General features: G+C 33.3%; 1 protein-coding gene across 1 annotated transcript; it reads right to left on the reverse strand.

Annotated features, from left to right (window-relative positions):
• Positions 1-952: 952 nt before the first annotated feature.
• LOC137714903 (probable glycosyltransferase At5g03795) lies at positions 953-4,726 on the reverse strand. The gene is made up of 5 exons (XM_068454063.1): positions 4,449-4,726; positions 2,803-3,753; positions 2,556-2,686; positions 1,901-2,249; positions 953-1,748 (listed from the first exon to the last, which is right to left on the reverse strand). Exons 2-5 carry the CDS (start codon positions 3,685-3,687, stop codon positions 1,083-1,085), a joined length of 2,031 nt encoding a protein of 676 aa, XP_068310164.1. The 5' UTR covers positions 3,688-3,753; positions 4,449-4,726; the 3' UTR covers positions 953-1,082.
• Between the last annotated feature and the right edge of the window lie 16,206 nt (positions 4,727-20,932).

The raw sequence follows: 20,932 nt of genomic DNA on the forward strand, positions 1-20,932 counted from the left end.
ATGTAAAATATCGATGTACTAAAAAAAAAAATTCATAATTAAATTGATTAACTTAAAACATGTTATTGTCACCTTAAAAACTCGTCTACACTTAAATTTATAAACGTAAGAAAAAGTTTGCATAAGAAGGTGTGCAGGATGACAATTTTTAAACGTAAACTTTCGAAATTACCGAGTAAGATACCGTCCTCTTAAGTCCAAACATGCACATATTTGTTCATAACCAACATTTGTTTCCATAACTGTACGGATTTGTTTCTAGGATGTTTAACCCAAAATAAGCTTAAGCAGTATTCAATTGAAATTTTAAAGAGTTTTAACATTAGTTTAAAAATCTAAAGAATTTTAAGAGAATTCGTCAAACTCTATCGTTATGTTTGGATAAAAAAATTTAAGATTACTAAAGAATTATAAAATAATTGAAATGATGGAATTGTTATTTTATAGAATTTGTAAATATACTCATTTGGTTAACTTTAAAGAACAATGAAATTTAAATACGAAATTTAAAGCGGATAAAATTAATATATAAATGAGAGTTAGTAGTTAGGAAATATGCTAGTAATGGTGGTGGAGATGACAATGATGATGGTGGTGGCGGCACGTATGGATAGACAACAATATCTAGTGCTGGCGGTAGTCGTGATGGTGATGATGATAGGAAATGTGTTAGTAGTGGTGGCGGAGACGACAGTGATGATGGTGGATGATGGTGTTGGCAGGTACGGTAAAGACAACGATATGTGGCGGTGGCAACAGTCATGATGGTGAAGATGATGGTGGGTGGTGGTGGCCGTGGTGACATATGGTCGGTATATATGCACAATGACAAGAAGAGTGGGAAAAAGAGGGGACAAAAATCTTTTCTCTGCCTTTGCTTACACAACATATTTATACTTTAATAACAGTTCATGAAACCAAAATTTCTGAAATTTCAAATGCAACCTGCCACTTCATTTCCTCGTTATTTCACTTTTTTTTCCAAGAGGGTCCATTACTCCAACACCAAAATTGAATAATAAATTAAAAATTTTAAAAAATAAATGAAAATACAGAATTTACATGACTATAATGTTACCGTGTCAATTGGGTTTTATCTGATGGAGTCTGTTGTACCAAATGTTGTGCAGTATCATATGAAAAATATCATACTTCTCAGGCTTAGCATGCCACAGAAAATGCTGTTGCACCTTTTTCACCCTCGTTTGCATCTGTAGATATTTCTTCTTCGGGATCGAAAGGAGTATGTTCTTCAAATTTGGGATATCCTTTTCCAACACGAAAACAGCAAACGACTCCCACTTCAGTACTTCGAAAAATGGAGGCACAAAATTGTCTGATATGATCACCGGAACACACTCGTAGAAAATGGCCTCTACCACTCGCGGGCTGTTCACTTCGTAACCTTTTGCGCAAATACAGTACTTGCTGCTCTGCATACGACGGATGTAGTTCTTATTTCCCTTTCCTTTAGGCAATCGACCGAAGATCTGCATGTCAGGATCTTTGTTTTCCCAATGCTGTAACAGGATTGGCCTAACATAGCCATGCATGTTTCCAGCAAAGAAAGCAAGTATTGGCCTCTTGGAAGGATGATTGCCTCCGAGATCTCTGAGAGGCTTCTTATCATTCTTGATGTATGTTTCGGGAAGAGACACGTCCTTGCCAAATACAAAACCTTCTTTGACATCAGCATTGCAGAGGGCTCTTATGCACATAGCCATAATTTCCTTCGTTTCTGTTGGGGCCTGAAGAAATAGCTTTTATTAGAAAATATACTGATATAACGTACTCAAAACTATCTGCAGTTTGAAATTGAATGCTACTTAGAGATAAATTAAAAATAAATACCCTTACAAAAATCGCAAGCCAAACCGTACAGGAAGCATGAAAAGCTTACCCAGTCATGACAAGCAACAAGAAAATGATCGGCTCCTCCAGTTCTGTTCCAGAAAGGATACTTCCCAGCAATCATGTCCACATAGTCCTTCAAATATTGTACAAGATTTTTATGACTGTGTGAATTGGCCACGTATAACCTTTCCTCTAACATTCGAGAGCTAAAAGGCAAGTAATATAGGTGGGCTTCCAGAGGGTTTTTAGTGACAAATCTCTTGTCAGCTTCCATCAGCTTCATGAACCAACCCTCGGAAGCATATATTCCCCTGAGAAATGGCGAGTGTAATATGGGTCTTTGTCCTTCCCTGTATACGTATACTTTAAGAGTGTTCTCCATTAATTCGTAGCTCCTGCAAATTAGTTGAGAATTTACTTGAGAGGAATAATTAATTGAATAGTCACACACGCAGCTTATAAAATTTGTAGAAAAACTATAATGATTTTAAATGAAAAAAGTAACGACTGACATTGCAAGATAATGCATACGCCAAAACTTTCATTTGATCCTATCCAATAAGTTACCAGCTTATGACAGATACCATCAAACGTTTTTCAGTATGAACATTTTTGTGGACACAAGCCTGTCTTGTTCACAATAACTTCTAAACGAGACTGTACTGTAAGAATTCATACATACAAAGGTTTCATTGACTTACCTTTTAAACATGGAAAGATTCCTATATAGTGGAGCATAAAGAGTTTGATCACTCTTTATAAGGGGTGCATTTTCGATCTGTGATGCTGCAAATTGCAACTGTTGGTCAACCGGTGAAGACCATAGTGGTTTCTGACCAAAAACAAAAACACAAAAAAAAAAGTGAAAAATAAGAACAAAGAGGTGAAGCATTTTAAGAAAAACTTAAATCAGATTCAAATAGCATAAATCTAATCTTTAAAGCGTACCACTGAATGGTACGGGGAATGACTCTTACGCAACAGCTTGTTCATATCAGATATTGAATATGCATCCAAGGCTGGACGCTCTGGCTCTTTGTTCACTTCGGGGACCCTAGTCATTGAAGAACTTTGTTCTGTTTGGTTGAGGTCACTATGCAATTGCTCAGACTTTTTGGGTTTCTGAGACAAGGTTGTTAGATCTTTGTGAACCAAAGTCACATTTGAGCCAACAGCTATAGGGGGTGCTCCAACGTTTGTTTCAATAATTGCTGGAGCTGTGATAGGTGATGAATTTATCATCGGGGATGCAGGTGAAGTGGTTGGAAAACCAGCAGTAGGATTTACTACTTCATCTGTAGTATTTCTTTCATTCCTAGTCCTGCCTTCTGGAAAAGTAGTCTCGGTAGTATTTTGCTTTTCAAAAGAGAATTGTTTACGCCACTCTTGTGCGACGTCAGCCTCCAAGGGGTTGACAATTTTCACAATGAAAGTTCTATTTTGCTTTACAAAAGTATCAGATGCCTCCTCCTGATCTTCACCTGTATCCTCATCAATTTCTAAAGTTCTGTTTGAGCCCTCACTTCCTTCTAATACAAAACCCGAGGTCCTACTATCGTTACCTATCTCGTGAGTTCCATATTTCCTAGTGTAGTTCACATCATTAGAAAGCGACATGTTACCAACCGCCTCAGAATCAGATGGTGAATCCCCAGCTTGGAAGCGACTTTTCCCCTCTACCGGAACCTTTGCAGTAGAGAGTATAGACAATGAGAAAGTACCATATGGAAATTCAAGATGCCAGACAACTAAAATCACAGCAAACAACATTCCCACAATCCACAGCAATCTCCTCGTTTTGGCTTGATACATAGACAAAAGCTCCCGACCCATTTTGAGAGACCGCTCTAGTAATTATTGAACAACTTTCGACAAAATTGTCAAAAAACATAAACCACCCTGCACATTTCCCAGTTCCACAATCACAAACCGTAATTATTAAAGAGAGCTGTTTTCCTAATTGCTGAAAAAATTGAATGCCTTCTTCAATCAGTCCTCAAATGCAGTTAATATGATACCTTAAAAACAAACACATGCAACTAATTGTTGAAGAATTCCACATAAACCAATCAAGAAATTAAAGCTGCTCATCAACAATTAGACAGCAATCCTTGCAGTTCTTAATTTCCAAAACAATCAAATTAAATTCAAGAAATTTGAATTATCTATTACAGCTGACATCTTCCGATTTCCACCAAGCAAACCACAAAGAACTCTTCAAATTTCTATAAAAAATCCATTAAACTATGATAAACCCATATGATAAACCCATTAAACTCTGATAATTTTGCAACTATTTAAAAGTAAACAAATACAGAAATGGAGACAAAAACAGAAAAAAAAAATCAAGAATCAAACTTCAAAACTATAAGCACAGCTGATTGAGTGGAGAGAGAGAGAGAGAAGCAAAAATGAAGATTCCAAATTTGTTCGAAATTCTACAAACTGGGTTTGGCTTGCAACCAAGTTCCGGTACTAACATTACATTCATAGCCTGGTTTACGTTTCCTTCCAATTCCCGCACTTTCTCAGCAACCAAACAGTTATTTTCTCCCTAAAGGAAACAGAATAGCTTAATGGGTTCAAGGGAATACCTTTGCTTTCAGAGAAAAGCTGCCGAGCTTCTTCGCTCTCCTTCTGCAATGGCCTTACCGAGATGCGGGAAGCTGTGAGATTTTCATTGACTTGTCTTTCCAATTTGCCAAAGCTACACACTTTCTTGTCTTAAATATTTACAAAAACGGCACCTCCTACTTGCCTTGGTTGACAGGAAAATGAGAGATTAGACTGATTAATTAGTTTGCAATTCACACGAGTTTTAGCAGACGCCAGACGGCGACTATTCTCTGATTGAGTGGTTGCTTGCGGCGTTGCATTGTATCAGTAGGTAGAAGCTTCATCCTTTGGCAATTCCATAAAGTTTTATTTATGGCTTAAATATACATAACTACAAAATATAATAAATTTATTAAGTTTCTTTTGGTTCTCTTGGTAGTTAATAATTTTCTTTTTAATGCAACCTAATCTATGAAGGTGGATACTAAAAACTTAATTGGTTTTATTTTTTTTCTTCCTCGTTTTGGCTTCAATTTCCATATTAAAATCTCACTCAACAAAATAATTTTAACTTTTTTTAATTTTTTGAAAAATCTAACAGTTAAAATATTTAAAATATTATGTACCCTGGAGCACCGTAAAATAAGTATTTAGATCAATATTGACTTTTTCCTAGTGTGATAATAATACACCTTGATTTTAAATACATTGAAATATTAATAAAGTAGATGAAAGTGATTGTAGATGGAGATATAAGATTTGTTTTTCTTTAATTAATGCAACGTGGGATTGTATATTTGCCGATTACTTGCATCTCATATTTTGTTTCGAAGAAACGATATTATCTACACTAAGAGAAAAGGGAATGGGTTAAGCCTCATAATGGGTTAACAATAATATAATTCAAATTAACCTTTGACGAGAATCGAGTCTAAAACCTTTCACTTGCATCTCATATTTTGAATTTGATTTCTAGAAGAAATGAATAAATGAGATGATAAAATATATGAACAAATTAATATTTTGTAAGATTTATTAATGTGAGTATAGAGAAAGAAAAAGGGGGAAAAAGAGAAAAGGAAAAGGGCACGTAATGTCTCCCAGACTTTAATTTTCTTGAGGATGAAAAAAGGGGGATCTTTTAAGAGAATAAATTTTTCGGTGTATCGGAAACATGCTTTAGCGTATAAAGTATCATAATAAGGATTTGAATACTTGAAAAAAAAAATTATTTGTACTTAATGTTTTAGTGTATCGATGTCACATCCCGACCCGGGACGAATCACTTCCCTGGCCCGCTCCACTACCGTAGCACGATATTGTCAGCTTTGGGCTTACCATTCCCTCACGGTTTTGTTTTTGGGAACTCACGAGCAACTTCCCAGTGGGTCACCCATCATGGGATTGCTCTAGCCCCCTTCTCGCTTAACTTCGGAGTTCCTACGGAACCCGAAGCCAGCGAGCTCCCAAAAGGCCTCGTGCTAGGTAGAGATGTGAATATACATATAAAGATCACTCCCCTGGACGATGTGGGATGTCACAGTCGAGCTGTATTTTCGGCACACCAAAAAATCCCTCTTTTGGGGAGAATACTACGCATGAGTACGCATACGTAAATGCAGGGCCACATCATTTGGCAACTTATGCCATTCTGCATTATATAATTGTTGGCAGACCTAAACCGAAACGTCTAAAGGCATATTTTATTGCACATTGACTAAGTTTCTACTTAACTAATATTTGCATGTAGGTAAGCTTTCAATTTTTAAAATTCTTTTTTTTTTATTACAGTAGATATTCTACATTAATTTGTATATAACGTTTGATGAATTTTTATTGAATTATAAACACCTGAATTTTGAGGGATTTTATTTAGCTTCCATAGAATCCATTTGCTATTAATTGAATTTTACATGATTTTAATGAAGTTTGTGGGACTTTTATCATAGATTTAAATATAATCATGTGGATTGTCACGGATTTTTTAATGGTCAATTCATAATAAGCATTGCTATTACATTGTTTAAATGGTGATTATGATCATGACAAAATGTTCGTATGGGGTGGTGAAAGGGCCAACTGGTGGTGGTGGCAATGGTGATGGAGTGGTGACGGTGCTCATGGGAATGACAGTGTCATGATAAGCTGGTGGCGATGTGGTGGTGAAAGGATAGTCATTACATTATGGTGGGTTGGAGTATACTATCAAAAATGAAAAAAAAAATGAAATCTATCAAAATCTTAAGAGCAGTGGTTAGATTTGATATGACAAAAAATTTACTATATAAACACTCAAAGTCTATAAAATTCTTTAAAATTAATAAAATTTTAAATACATCAAGATTTTTGTAGACTCACAAAAAGTCATAATTGAATACCCCAAGATTTTCGTAGAATTGATCGGATACGCTTTGATTTTAAAGTCAAGAAAAATCCATCAAATTCTATATAATTTTATGATTAATACGTATTTAGTTATCACAAAACCTCAAAATAAAAAATAAAGAATTTAGGAGAGCAGAACTTTCATTTTCCAACAACTAGACAAAAAGAAAATTCTTGGGTATTTTACCTAACAGAAAAGAAAAATATTCTTGGTTTGGTAGGGATGTTATAACTTTGATTTGGTCCCTACCTTGCGGTGGGACCTGTGACCTGGGCTTGATTGGGCAATTGATTAAACCTTTTTTGGGCCATTTGATTCCGATCCTTTTCCATTATTTGGGGCATGTGATCCTTTGATGCCATCACCGCAGGGTTTACAAAGACCTTCACGTGCTATGTCATCACCATGACACGTGTAACGTGCACGTGAAACATGCACCTGGACCGTTTCAGCCCTTCAGAGTTTCAGGTCAACTGGTAAATAGCAATCTGGGTCATTGGACTGCAGAATCACACTTCCCTATATGGTTTACTCTCCCGAAGATATTTACTTGCATGAGAAGGATCGACACCCAAATTTAACTATGATGTGATATTAGTATTACATGAAGTTTAATTGTAAGCACAAAATCGACAGTACGAAATTAAGCTATATAATAAAAAGATGGAGGTTTGAAGTTAGGAAACTGTGCGTTGGATATGAAGATCGTTTTACGACTTATAATTTAGTTGCAAGTGAAGTTATGACTAATTGGATCAACAATACTATTGATATTCTAAAAAATAATCTTGGAATCTTATTTAGTTAAAATATAGATGAATTAGAAGTATAAGATAACTTTTTGGAATGATAATAATAATTTTCAACAAAAACTGTTAAAGACAATGATAGAAAGAACGTAAGCATGTACACCATTCACCCTACTCAATTCGAGATCCCAGTTATAACTTATGTCTATGAATATTTGTCTTCTGGTTTGTACTTTACTGTAATCACATGTTTCCTTATGGTTTAATTATGAATCTTGACATTCATGCATTTACTAAAGCACGAGTATAAATTTCAATTATTTTATTTCCTAACACGTGAAATCTTATTAAAAATTTGTAATCTAATACTTAAAAACAAAGAATCATATAAATTATATTCGTGATAGACTCATTCATTATTTCATTTTCCTCTCATAAGTTTCTTGATTCATAAGTAAATATGTCAACAATTGTATTGCGATGGAGATTCCCTCGTATAGACAAGCAAATGGGTCTCGGACTCTGAGCTTGTCCTTGGCCGAGTTGGCTAAACAACACAAAAGGGGTACTCAAAGAAGGTGTATCAAATCCCTTCCTTCAGGCTCAAGTAAGAACAATGTAAAGAATATTAATAACCAGAATGTTACGAAGTGTGAGATAGAATACCAGAACCCACCCTTCATTTTATTCGGCTATCTAAACGTTGTCTGGGATGCATTGGTTGTGCTCGTAGCATTTCAGATACTTGATCTGGTCGGGTTCTTGGTTATATTTTTCTAGTGGACGGCTATCTTCACTGTTTAGAACGAGGCCGTGCTGCCCCTGCAGAAACGTCTGCATTCATCCGGATGCAGCTTGCAACCACGGCCTCCGATTAATTAATCGAAAGCTGGGTGATTTCACATCTACTGAGAGTAACCAGCGTAAAGTCTCTCTAGCTAGATCTCAGAGCCATACTTGATAATCATGGACACTTAATTTGTGGAAGGTTCTTGTAATATCTTGACAAAGAGATCCCTCCACCAGATTTAGAACACCTTCAGATCGATGTAACACAGTAACTTTCCATGTAGCCCCCGATTTGTGATTTATAAAAAATGGCTGTTGAGAATAGCCTTCTCTTTTTCAAGATTTAGAATATATCCAGTAGAAACCTCTCAAGAAGTGAGTACGCTCGAGTGTACTCGAGTTCCCCTCAAGTAGTTTAATTTATAAAAGTAAAAAAAAATAAGAGAAGATTGTTTCAAATTTTTTTTTTGAAGAGGTACATTTTTATGAAAAATGTCGATGTGCTTCCCTAGAGCCCGAAAGTTTTGACTTGTCTACTTTTCAAAATGTCCCTGTTTGACTTGCTGAAGATTAAATACGAGCTTCATCATCTTTGTAATTGTTGTGTAAAATAAGCCCGCCGTTGTCAGCCATTTGGCTTATTTCTCCAGCATATTCCAAAGCTTTTAACCACTAATCCAAACGCATTAGACAAGAAAATATGCTTTTAAGCTCAAACGAATCATCTTTTTTTTATGAAACTACGAATCTTCATATTTTGATTTGAACAATTAATTAATCCAATGCTAAGATATAGATTAATATCCAATAACCAATGCTAAATATTTTTCTCTTTATACTTATCCATAGATTATTATGCTTTTGAAACTGATTAAGATTGTCGGTCGATTAAGCTGGTGTTGCCTACTTGCCTTCGTCTTGGCTCACAAGTTTATTATAATCTGACAAAATTGTCTAAAAATAATTTGTCGTATTTGACACCACTCATTTTCTTTAGACAAATGAATAGATTAATGCTTAAATTTCTCTCTCATTTTTTCTTTTAAAAAATACTAGGGAGATAACATTATTAAACTACAATGGTGACCATCTAACGTGATAAATGATGTATACATATCACGTTAATTAATAAATTTATCTGATTGTATTAAATGACTTGACATATACATGCCACTTGCTATGTCGGATGATTTAAAGATATGGTTCGAAAAAGGTGATCTCACTAAAATTACTCTTAGGAAAAATAGGTTCCCATCCCAAATTTTCATATTTTATTTTAGATCAAGGTCGTTTGACTTATTCCATGTCATCATTTTAGTATTTAAAAAATTACACGTCATCATAATTGAAATATCACCCCTTCCTTCATTTAAAGCAAAACAAACAATATGTGTAAGTTTATAACAATGAAAATCCATTCGAACTCCTCCATTCTTATTCTTTCCTTATGCACATCCGGAATCTATAACACCCCAAACCCAATTTTCTCTATTCCTAGATTAATCCAATGTAATATATGTTGAGGGAATCTACCGTGATTAAAATACAAATTAGCTTGTGAAATTTGTGTGGCATATGCAAGGCAATGCAGGCATCGTTTTGTCAAGGAATTTGGTTGATGCAAACATGTAGATACTGTAGAGTGAGTGGGCTATGTGTGAACTGTAGCAGCAGCATGCCTACACCATTCTGCAGTCAACTTCTTTTCTTCTTTTTATTTTTTCTTTTCCTTTTATTATTATATATTAGTCTTGATTATCTAATGTATGGTTGGCTACACATATTTCATGGTACAATTTTAATCTACATGTTATTTCGTTCTAATAAATATATCTATTGCTACAATATGTTTTGGTTGGTTCAAATTCGTTTTACATATTTATATGGGTACAAAGTTTTTGGAGAATATTATGCAAAATGGTTTTTGGTTGCTGCATTTTATGTACGCACATACGCATGTCTATAAAACGATGTGGTCTAATGTACATTCTTTTCCTTGATGAGTTTTTAAATGTACCCATGAGTTTTCTCTTATATATATATATATATATATATTTTTTTTTTTTTAAATTTTGGAATACAATGTTAGTTATAATTTCTTGTAAATTCAGTATGTACCTATATGATATTGATGTGTTATGGATGCATACATTTTTTGGGTCAAGTTCATGGGTACATTGCTTTTGTATGTCTGAAATTATGGGGTACATTATTTCCCTTCACACTACTCAATAAAATTCACAAAAATATGTGTAGTGTGCACGAATTTTTATTGTAGAAATTGTTTTTTATTTTTTATTTTTAAGTCTCATAATCCGCGAGATGTATAAATATAGGATCCCATAAAATTTGAAATTCTTAATTTTTTTTTAGATTTGATCGATTAGTTGAATCTCGTAATTATTAGGATTTTGAATTACATAAATTTTTTTATTTAAATCCCTTAAATGTTGGACTTTTAATATTTGTAAGGGAGTTTTATTGAAAAGGGGTTAGACCAAGACTACTTTAATAAATAAAAAAAACCATCTAATAATAGTTTTTTTTTAACTAAAAATTCCTCAAAATTAACCATAAGGACATAGACCTCCAATTCTACGTAGGCTGGATTAAAAAAATCAATGGCATAATAAAGTAAAAAAACCATGGAAGAAACCAAAAATCCCAATTCTACATGGCACTAGAAAAAACCAAAAATCTCAATTCCTTGCACCCATTTCTCCACAAAACTAGAAGGATAAATAAATCTCTACCCGTTATAGATCACCAATTTGAAGTGTGAACATAAAAACAACTACTAATCGTTTTGGAATCCACAAATGAAACTCGTGGCGTGGTACAAATTTTGAAATGGTAGGAATAACTTGGAATGTAATTTTACGGTAGTTTTAGAAATAGTCTGCGTTATTTTGGTTCAATTTCAAAAATAGTGTGAGTTACTTTGTTGTATTTCTAAAAACAGAGTGTATTTAGTCCCTTCCAGAAATAATGTGTGTTATTTTGTTGTATTTCTAAGAATAGTGTTTATTTTGTTCCTTTACAGAAATAGTGTGAATTATTTTAGTGCAGTTTTAGAAATAGTGTGAGTTATTTTAGTTCAATTTCAGAAATAATGTAAGTTATTTTGTTTTAATTCCAGATATAGTATGAGTTATTTTGGTTTAGTTTCATAAATAGTGTGAGTTATGTTGATGTAGTTCCAGAACTATTAGGTTATTTTGGTTCAGTTCCAGAAATAGTGTGGATTATTTTGTTGTAGTTTCAGATATAATGTGAGTTATTTTGCAGGAGTTCTAGAAATAGTGTGAGTCATATTGGTTTAATTTTAGAAATAGTGTGAGTTATTTTGCAGTTCAATTTCAGAAATAGTGTGGTTATTTCGTTATAGTTTCAGAAATAATGTTCATTTTGTTCCAATTCAAAAATAGTGTGAGTTATTTTGGTTCAGTTCCAAAAATAGTGTGGGTTATTTTGCTGTAGTTTTAGAAATAATATGGGTTATTTTGCAATAGTTCCGTAAATAGTGTGAGTGATTTTAGTTTAGTTTTGAGAAGTTCCATAAATAATACAAGATTACGTCCACCAAATCACAAACAAGAATATGTAATCACACTTTTGAACTAATGTTCAACAAATACTTTATAAATATTCTTTTATTTTTTATTTTTTATTTTGCAATAGTTCCATAAATAGTGTGAGTGATTTTAATTTAGTTTTGAGAAGTTCCATAAATTATACAAGATTACGTCCACGAAATCACAAATAAGAATATATAATCACACTTTTGAACTAATGTTCAACAAATACCTTATAAATATTCAATTTTATTTTTTTTATTTTTTTATTTTGTATTGGAGCAAAGACATGAGAACCCCATTTGAAATGGTGACTTCTCTACGAGAACCCACTAGGGATGTCCCGATCTAAATTTATTATTGAGTAGGTTTGTGTTGGGCTCTTGCTTTTAGCCCCGTTTTTCAACCAAAAAAATGGTGACTTCTCTCCTGCTCTCTCTCTCTCAACCTTTATGTGCCAAAATCTAAGTAAAATGCTTAATTAAATGCTACACTTTATTCAGTTTGACAAGCTTCTAAATTCTACTACTAATTGTACATTTTAAAATGAAAACTGCTAAACAGACTCGTCATCCAAGTAAGTCTCATGGAAGCCGTTATTCACATCCTCTATCTTGATAATATAAGCAAAACAAATCCACCACAAAACAAATAAACAAAGATATAATAAAATAAGTGTAGTAATTATGCTTCCTTCACTTTCCAACCATCTTTTCCCTATTTTTTTTCACATCTCTGGCTGCAAACCATATCACCCCCACACCGCATCACCATTAAAATCACCATGAACAACCAAAATTAAACCTTGGATCCCAAAACTTGAAATTAAACTAGCAGGAATCACATCTAGATGTAATTTTGAAAAGGTAGAACCCACCATGATTAGAATAATCCCAGTTTAATTGATATTCAAAAAAAATATGGGTGGGAAAAGATGGAGGGTGTGATTTCATTAATATTCAAAGTAGTCTCAGTTTAATTCATGGGTGTGATTCACCGCCGCACCACACAACCGCCTTATCGCATCACCATTAAAATCACTACTGCACCCAAAACTTGGATCCCACCATTTTCTCATACTTCGTCTTTGTTGTCTTCTCTTCGTCTTGGATTTGCCATCATCTCCCAAACCGAAGGCGGTTTGGTTTTCTTTGACAAGACTAAACTAACGGAAAACAAAACTAATAGAATAGAACCCAAAAAGGTCAGGGGCAAAATCGAGATATCAGTATGTTATTATAGTTGGGCCATTTTAATTGGACTTGTTTAATATTGGGTTTTGTACTAACCATTAAATAAAATTATTACATGACTTTTGATTAAAACTCAAATTTTCCAAACTCTTTTCATTAGTTTTTTTTATTTTAAATTACAATTTTTAATTTAATATATATAAAAATGACATAGAAATATAATAATACTAAAATTCTGAGATAGTTAAAGGACTTTCAATCTAATAATTGAGTTGGCTGGAACCAAAATTACCCTTATTCTTAATTATTTAACAATAATCTTAACAACTGTAAAAGCACTATCAAATAAGCTTGTAGTGTAATTACTTAGCCAAAAAGTTAACACCTAAACGTTTTTTTCCCTTTCGTAAAATTAATGAGTATAATTGAAACATGGAATTGTTATTGGCACTCCAAATTCCTCATTCACACTCCAAACTTTCTATATTTAGAAACAAAATACTCTTGTGAGGAGTTAGAATGAAATTTTTGAAGTGCCAATAACACTTCCCTTGAAACAAACACAAATTTCTTATAGACTGAAATTCTTTGAGAAATGCTACGCACCGTAAAATCATATTGAGCTCGTAGCATTTGTCTTGAGGCTCTGCCATCGCATATCATGTAAATTTAATGTTGTTTACTATTAAAATTTAACGAATACGGTTCATAATGAATGAGTTGGAACTGCCGAAGACTTGGGGACTCTCGTCAAGTTCAAGCTTTGTTGGAAATCATCCAATGTCAACGTCCCTGCTTGGTTTTTTAGTGTGAAACCAAGTGTAGTTCAACATTGATTGTGAACCGTATTCATTAACGTCAACGTCCCCATACTCAACGCATTCATTGTGTATTATTAAAATTTAACATTTGGCATTTCTTTGTTGAACCGTATTCGTCAATTTTTTTCATTACAACTAAATGTTTTAATAGTTTTGATTTTGTCTAATTTTTTGTAAGGATAATTTATGAATGATGTGTTAAAATATAAATGGTTCAAATAATTAAGATACGTTGCGAAGTGAGCCCTTCAAAATAGGTGTCAAAATGTGTCTCCATATCCACCCCTATATATAGTTGTAAGCCACCGCTCTGAGAGATAAGGACGCGGAAAGAGAAAGATGGCACCTTCATGTATGCCATTGCAACTGAAATGCTCTGCTCTTAAGAAGAAGCCTCTGCCTCTAAACATCTTTATTACTTGAACACCCTTTCCTCAGCTTTCATGGTGAGCAGTTTACTTGATCTCATTCAATAATTCAAATGCATAAATATATGTGTGTGTGTCTATATTTATAAACACATCTTATACCTGACTTGATCAACTATATGTAAAGAACAAGATTCAGCCATTTATGATGGGAAAAATGGAACAAGTAATTTGATGGGGATTTTTACCATCTACAAAAGTAGGGATAAAAACACTTAAAAATACTTGCAAGAGTACAAGGTTATCATAGTATAGCGGTTCAAGCAAGGTCATTTTCGGCAGGGATTGAATGAATAATTTATGTTTAAAACCAACTCTTAATTAATTATTGAAAACAAAGTTTGGAAAATGTTGATTCTAGAATTTAACATAATAAAAACGAATTTTAAAATAAAACAATTAAGGAAATTAACTAGAGAACAATTTAAAGAAAGTCAATTTGTAAAACCTAGGGTTCAGCCGTCATCCTAACAATCCTAGGTAGTTCTTCTAATTCCTTATGAATTACAAATACATATTTTGAAGGTTAGGTTTTCCTAAAGTATGCCCTACTTGGAACCCCCAACATAGAACGTATATCTAACATGCAACCCGTCCGTGGCGTCCAGATCGAATGTGAACATGCAAAACTCATTAAGTTTTGTGAAAACCTTTTGAAAGACCATGTAACTCCTAAGACGTGTCGTCCATCCTAAGTAGTTACACATATTAACCACAAGAAGCCTTAGTCAATTTTAAGGACAGCCCTTCGCCAAAATTGCATCCAATTACTTATCTAAACATCCTAATAGTAGCTAAGCATTAAGATATAGAGACAGTTTAAAGTACAGTGATTAACAATCCAAAACTTACATGCATAAATTCATAAGAAAATTAAAAAGAACTTACATATTCTTGCTAAGGATCATGGTCTCGCCCTAGTAAACAAAACTAGTTACGAACAATCATAAAACAAAATATTATTGAGAACATGGATAGAAAACACCTTGAAAATATATTATTTTTTCAGGTTTATGTGATCGACACAAAGAAATTTTCCAGTGAACCTGTTGCTCAAATTACATTGCCATGTAGAGTTCCATACGGATTTCATGGAGCTTTCATGCCAATCTCATCCTCCACGTAATGTCATCATCAAGTTCTGAGATTTCACACTTTTTTTTGTCGCAGTTTCGGGGTTTATAGAATGTTAATTGTGAATTGTGATATAGTAATCGATGGACTGCCATCGTGTATATTCGTTTGCTTCAGGACAATGCAATGGCTTTTAAATTTGTAATTAACTGCGAAAAAGGTAGAGTGTAATTAAAGGATCTATATTAAGGAGTCTGAACTTTGGCATTAGACCTAGAACGATTACATAATACTATTGCATTCGCCTAATTAAGTGGGAGAAGTACAAAATTAAATTGATGTTCCTATACATATATATAAGATATATTCTGAAATCACAACAACAATAAAAAACTCACTTGTCTAATTATTTGTAAACTTTGTCATCTATTCCCAACCCTCCACAATTAGTTTTTTCCCCCGAAAGAAACAAAGGAAATCCTTATAGGGAGGTCATGCAATTAGAAGGCAAACTAAACGTATACCAAATCCACCATGCATATCACCGGGCCACATGCAGACAGCATTGAGAAGGAACTATATAGCATTTTTGCTACTCGGTATTGTTTTAGTATTTTTATATACAATTAAAAGGAGATCACCCTTCCCCTTTACCCCTCCCAACACAGGTTGGTGGTCGATGTAGTGTATGAGAATAAATGGCTGGTTTGAATTCTCTCTTCTATCAATGAGTATGTATCTTACTCTTACTAACCCACCCTCTGCCTTTCTTTCCTTTCCTCCTGGCAGTACCCCCACTCTACCGCCATATTTCCTTCCGAACCCAGCCATGAAAATCTTAGCTTTGAATAAAAAATAAAAAATAAAAAATAAATCTTCTTGCAACGTACCTTTAAGATAATGGTTTATCCATTATAATCCAATCCTTTACCAAACGAGGCATATCCTATGTGTTGAATCCAGTACTGTAAATAGCAGATTTCACTTTGGCTCCAAGAGATCCACATATATCCACTGGAGGCCTCTTAAAGAATCGAGGGTGCTCGAATTCTCTCAAGTGGTTTAATTTTCAGAAGTCTAAAAAAATAAAATAAATTTGTTTAGAAGTGCTTTTAAGATAATATGAAGCACTTCAAGTGCTATTTGGAAAAGTTTCTTTATTGAAAATATGGATGTGCTTCCCGTAGAAGCTGAAAATTTTAACTTGTCTACTTTTCAAACAAAAATGTTATTTCTACCATTTATTTGTACTGAGATATTAAAGAAATTAAAATTTTAAACCAAATTTACAAACCAAATTATATGTAACCAATTAAAAATAAGTACGTTAATTATTACTTAAATAATAATTCAATTATCAACACAGAAGAACCTAAGAATCACAATAATCCTAGGCCTACCCTGCCTTTGAAAAAAAAAATTTAGTACATGTCATGCCCTCTTCCCAGTCCAACTTCTGTAATTCAGACCTGTTTCCTACTTGTAGCACAGTGGCTTTTACCATTTCCAATGCACTTCCTAATAAGATTGCCCCGTTTTTAATATTGTTATTAGTTGATATAGACTTTTACTCGATTGGCTCCCTTTTCAATATTAAAATATTTAATTGATATAGACTTTTACGCGATCGATTATCTCCATTCCGCTTCCCAATAATAAAATAAATATTTTATTTGAAACAAAAGGATTTCACTGCACCCTCATCGTATACGTCTCGGTTTTTTTTCTATTCTCACAACTCACAGGAGCAGCAATTACAGTGGAGCATGAACTCCATATCTCCACAGATTTTAATCTCTATATGTAAATTAATTCAACAAATAGTATTTGTTTTGTAGATTAGAATATTAAGTCCATTATTCCAACAAAGAAAAAGAAATTGAAATTTAGTTAGTTAGCCTACAACCCAAAGTATGCATTTTACTCTTAATCTTTCTTGCAATAGTATAGAGGACGAGACTATCATGCAATGGTTTCAAATATGAAAACTCGACAATTGTTATGATTATTGGAAAGGAAAATGTTATTAACACTCCAAAAATCTCATTCTACACTCTCTTACTAGTGTATTTTTCTTTCTAATTATAGAAAGTTTGGATTATCAAATGAGATTTTTGAAGTGCTAATAACAATTCCCTATTGGAAATATGTAATATTATCGATCTATGTTATTTTGAATTTTGGTTACTTCATTTATATATTATGATGTTTTGGTTAATAGTTTTGCAAATACTATCCGTTTAATTTTTTTTCTAGGGTAAAGTACAAAAAACTACCTCAACTATTGGGGTCACGACAATTTTATACCTCATCTTTTAAAATTGACAATGTCATACCGCATCTTACGAATTTGTGATAATGTCATACCTCCGTCAATTTTTCTGTTAGTTTTTCTGTTAAATGATGACGTGGCAAGAGACGGGGATCACTTTCTATTAAAAAAATTATTAAAAACTAAAAAAAATATTTAATATTTTTTAAATATTAAAATAATAAATAAAAGTAAAATTAAAAAAAAAAAAGGGTAAAGTACAAAAAACTACCTCAACTATTGGGGTCACGACAGTTTCATACCTCATCTTTTAAAATTAACAATGTCATACCGCATCTTACGAATTTGTGACAATGTCATACCTCTATCAATTTTTCTGTTAGATTTTCTGTTAAGTGCCAACGTGGCTTGATTCGAAACTTACTTTCTATTAAAAAATTATTAAAAACTAAAAAATAATTATTTAATATTTTTTTAAATATTAAAACAGGGAAAAAAAAAACCCTCATTTCGTCCCTCCCATCCCCCCTCCTCTCTCCTCTCCCCGTCTTCATCTTCTTCCCCCACCTGCAAATCCCAACAAAAAGAAGAAAAAAAATCCAATTTGTCTTCCCCCCACACTCACACTCAATTTCCCAACACCCACACTCTTCTCCCTCCTGCAACCCGGAAAAAAAAAAAAAAAAAACCCAGATCCCGTCGGCGGGAAGATGGGTGCGCAGAGAAAGTGGAGGATGGGTGCGGAAGAGGATGTGGAGAATGGATGAAAGTGGTGGATTTGGGGTTTGATGGGTTTTAAATTTTTTTTTTTCCTTCTTTTTTTCCTCTTCTTCTTCTTCTTCTTCTTCTTCCGCAGGGGAGTTGATGGTTTAAAAAAAAAAAAAAAAAAAAAAAAAATTTCCTTCCTCCTTTTTTTCCTCTCCTTCTCCTTCTTCTTCTTCCAGAGGGGGGTGTTGATGGGTTTTCAAATTTTTTTTTATTTTTTCTTCCTCTTCTTCTTCTTCCTCCTTCTCCTTCTCCCTTCTTCTTCTTTCGCGCCGACAAGGAGAATTTTTTTTTTTCCTTCCTCCTTTTTTTCCTCTTCTTCTTCTTCTTCTTCCTCCTCCTCCTCCTCCTTCTCCTTCTTGTTCTTCCGCAGGGGGGTTGTTAGGTTTTCAAAATTTTTTTATTTTTTTTGGTTTGCAAGTGGGGGGAAGAAAATGAAGATGGGGAGAAGAGAGAGAAGGGGGGAGGGGGAGGGGAAGGGGAGGGACAAACTGATGGTTTTTTTTTTCTCTCTGATTTTTATTATTATTTTAATATTTAAAAAATATTAAATAATTGTTTTTTAGTTTTTAATAATTTTTTAATAGAAAGTATGTCCCGAATCAAGCCACGTCAGCACTTAACAGAAAAACTAACAGAAAAATTGACAGAGGTATGACATTGTCACAAATTCGTAAGATGCGGTATGACATCGTCAATTTTAAAAGATGAGGTATGAAACTATCGTGACCCCAATAGTTAAGGTAGTTTTTTGTACATTACCCTTTTTTTTTTTAATTTTACTTTTATTTATTATTTTAATATTTAAAAAATATTAAATATTTTTTTTAGTTTTTAATAATATTTTAATAATTTTTTAATAGAAAGTGGTCCCCGTCTCTTACCACGTCAGCATTTAACAGAAAAATTGACGGAGGTATGACATTGTCATAAATTCGTAAGATGCGGTATGACATTGTCAATTTTAAAAGATGAGGTATGAAACTGTCGTGACCCCAATAATTGAGGTAGTTTTTTGTACTTTACCCTTTTTTGTAAGAGGCCCATTCTAAGTCAAAATACTGGCTCTGCCATTGATCAACCACCACATCATTTAGTTTAAAAATAGGTCTTCTTGACATTACTCTTTGTACTATTATTTATGAGAATTGTTATTGGCATTCCAAAATTTTCATTATACACTCCAAACTTTCTATATTTAGAAAGAAAAATATACTTGTGAAAAGTGTAGAATGAGATTTTTGGAGTGTCATTAACACTTCTCTTATTTATATCATATTTCTAATAGAGATGAAACTCACATGTGCTGGTGGGCCCTGCCTTTATTAGAGAGATGGTAGAAAGTGTGTCACTACTCCTTTTCAAAATGGGAAAGGGATCTTCTCCAAATCCATTCCTCTTAATCCACCAAGTCCGGGAATCCGGGCTGTTGAAATTTGATTCAACGGCTAAAGTTATTATAACTTTTAAAGTGGGCCCATATTTGTAGCCGTTGGATCAAATTTTAACAGTCCGGATCCTCCAACTTGGTGGATTAGGAGGAAGGAATCTGAAGAGGATCCCCTTCCTTCAAAATGTCCCTGTGTTGACTTGCTGAAGATTACAAAAGAGCTTCATCTTCTTTGTAATTTTATATGAAACAAACCCACCGTTGTTAGCCAGTTGGCTTATTTCTAGATCCTATTCCAAAGCCTTCAACCACTAATCCAGAAGGATTAGACAAGGGAAGATGCTTTTAAGCTCAAACGAATCTTCATTTTTTCGTGAACAATTAAATAATCCAATGCTAAGATAGAGATTAACGTCCAATAAGCAATTGCTGGATATTTTCTTTCTTTATACATGCATTATTATAAAGAGAATTTTAACGAAAAACTCCGGTACTGTTCATTTTAATGAAAAACCATATTTTTACACTAAAAAGTCAATCATGGTACTATTCACTTTACCTTTTATTTTGTCCTTATCGTTAAAATTCAAAGTTTTTAAATCATTTTCATTAGTTTTTCTTATTATAAATGCTTGGAAACTGATTAAGATTGGTCAGCTGCCTATTAAGACTGGTTGTTTTTAGCTTCTGCCTTCGTCTTGTTAACAAGTTTTATTATATTGGCTGACTTAATCGGTCTAAAAACAATGTGTCGTATTTGATACCGGTTACTTTCTTTAGACAAATGAATAAATTAATGACTACATTCTCTCTCAATTTTCTTTAAAAAAAATATGTTAGACATGCTACATTTTTAAATTATGTTAGTGATAATTTAATGTACCATATGATGTGTACATATCACGTCAACTAATGAATCTATTTAATTGAATGTTAGTTGTATACATCACTAACACATGAGATAGTAATTATTATAGTTTTAAAATATGGTCTCCTTAACATTACCCTTCTTTTAATCACCAAAAAGTAGACGAGACCAAAGGTATGTTTACGAGTAATGCTATTCTTTTATTAAAAATA

The sequence above is a fragment of the Pyrus communis genome, chromosome 1 (genome assembly GCF_963583255.1).
Source record: "Pyrus communis chromosome 1, drPyrComm1.1, whole genome shotgun sequence".
Lineage (NCBI taxonomy): Eukaryota > Viridiplantae > Streptophyta > Magnoliopsida > Rosales > Rosaceae > Pyrus > Pyrus communis.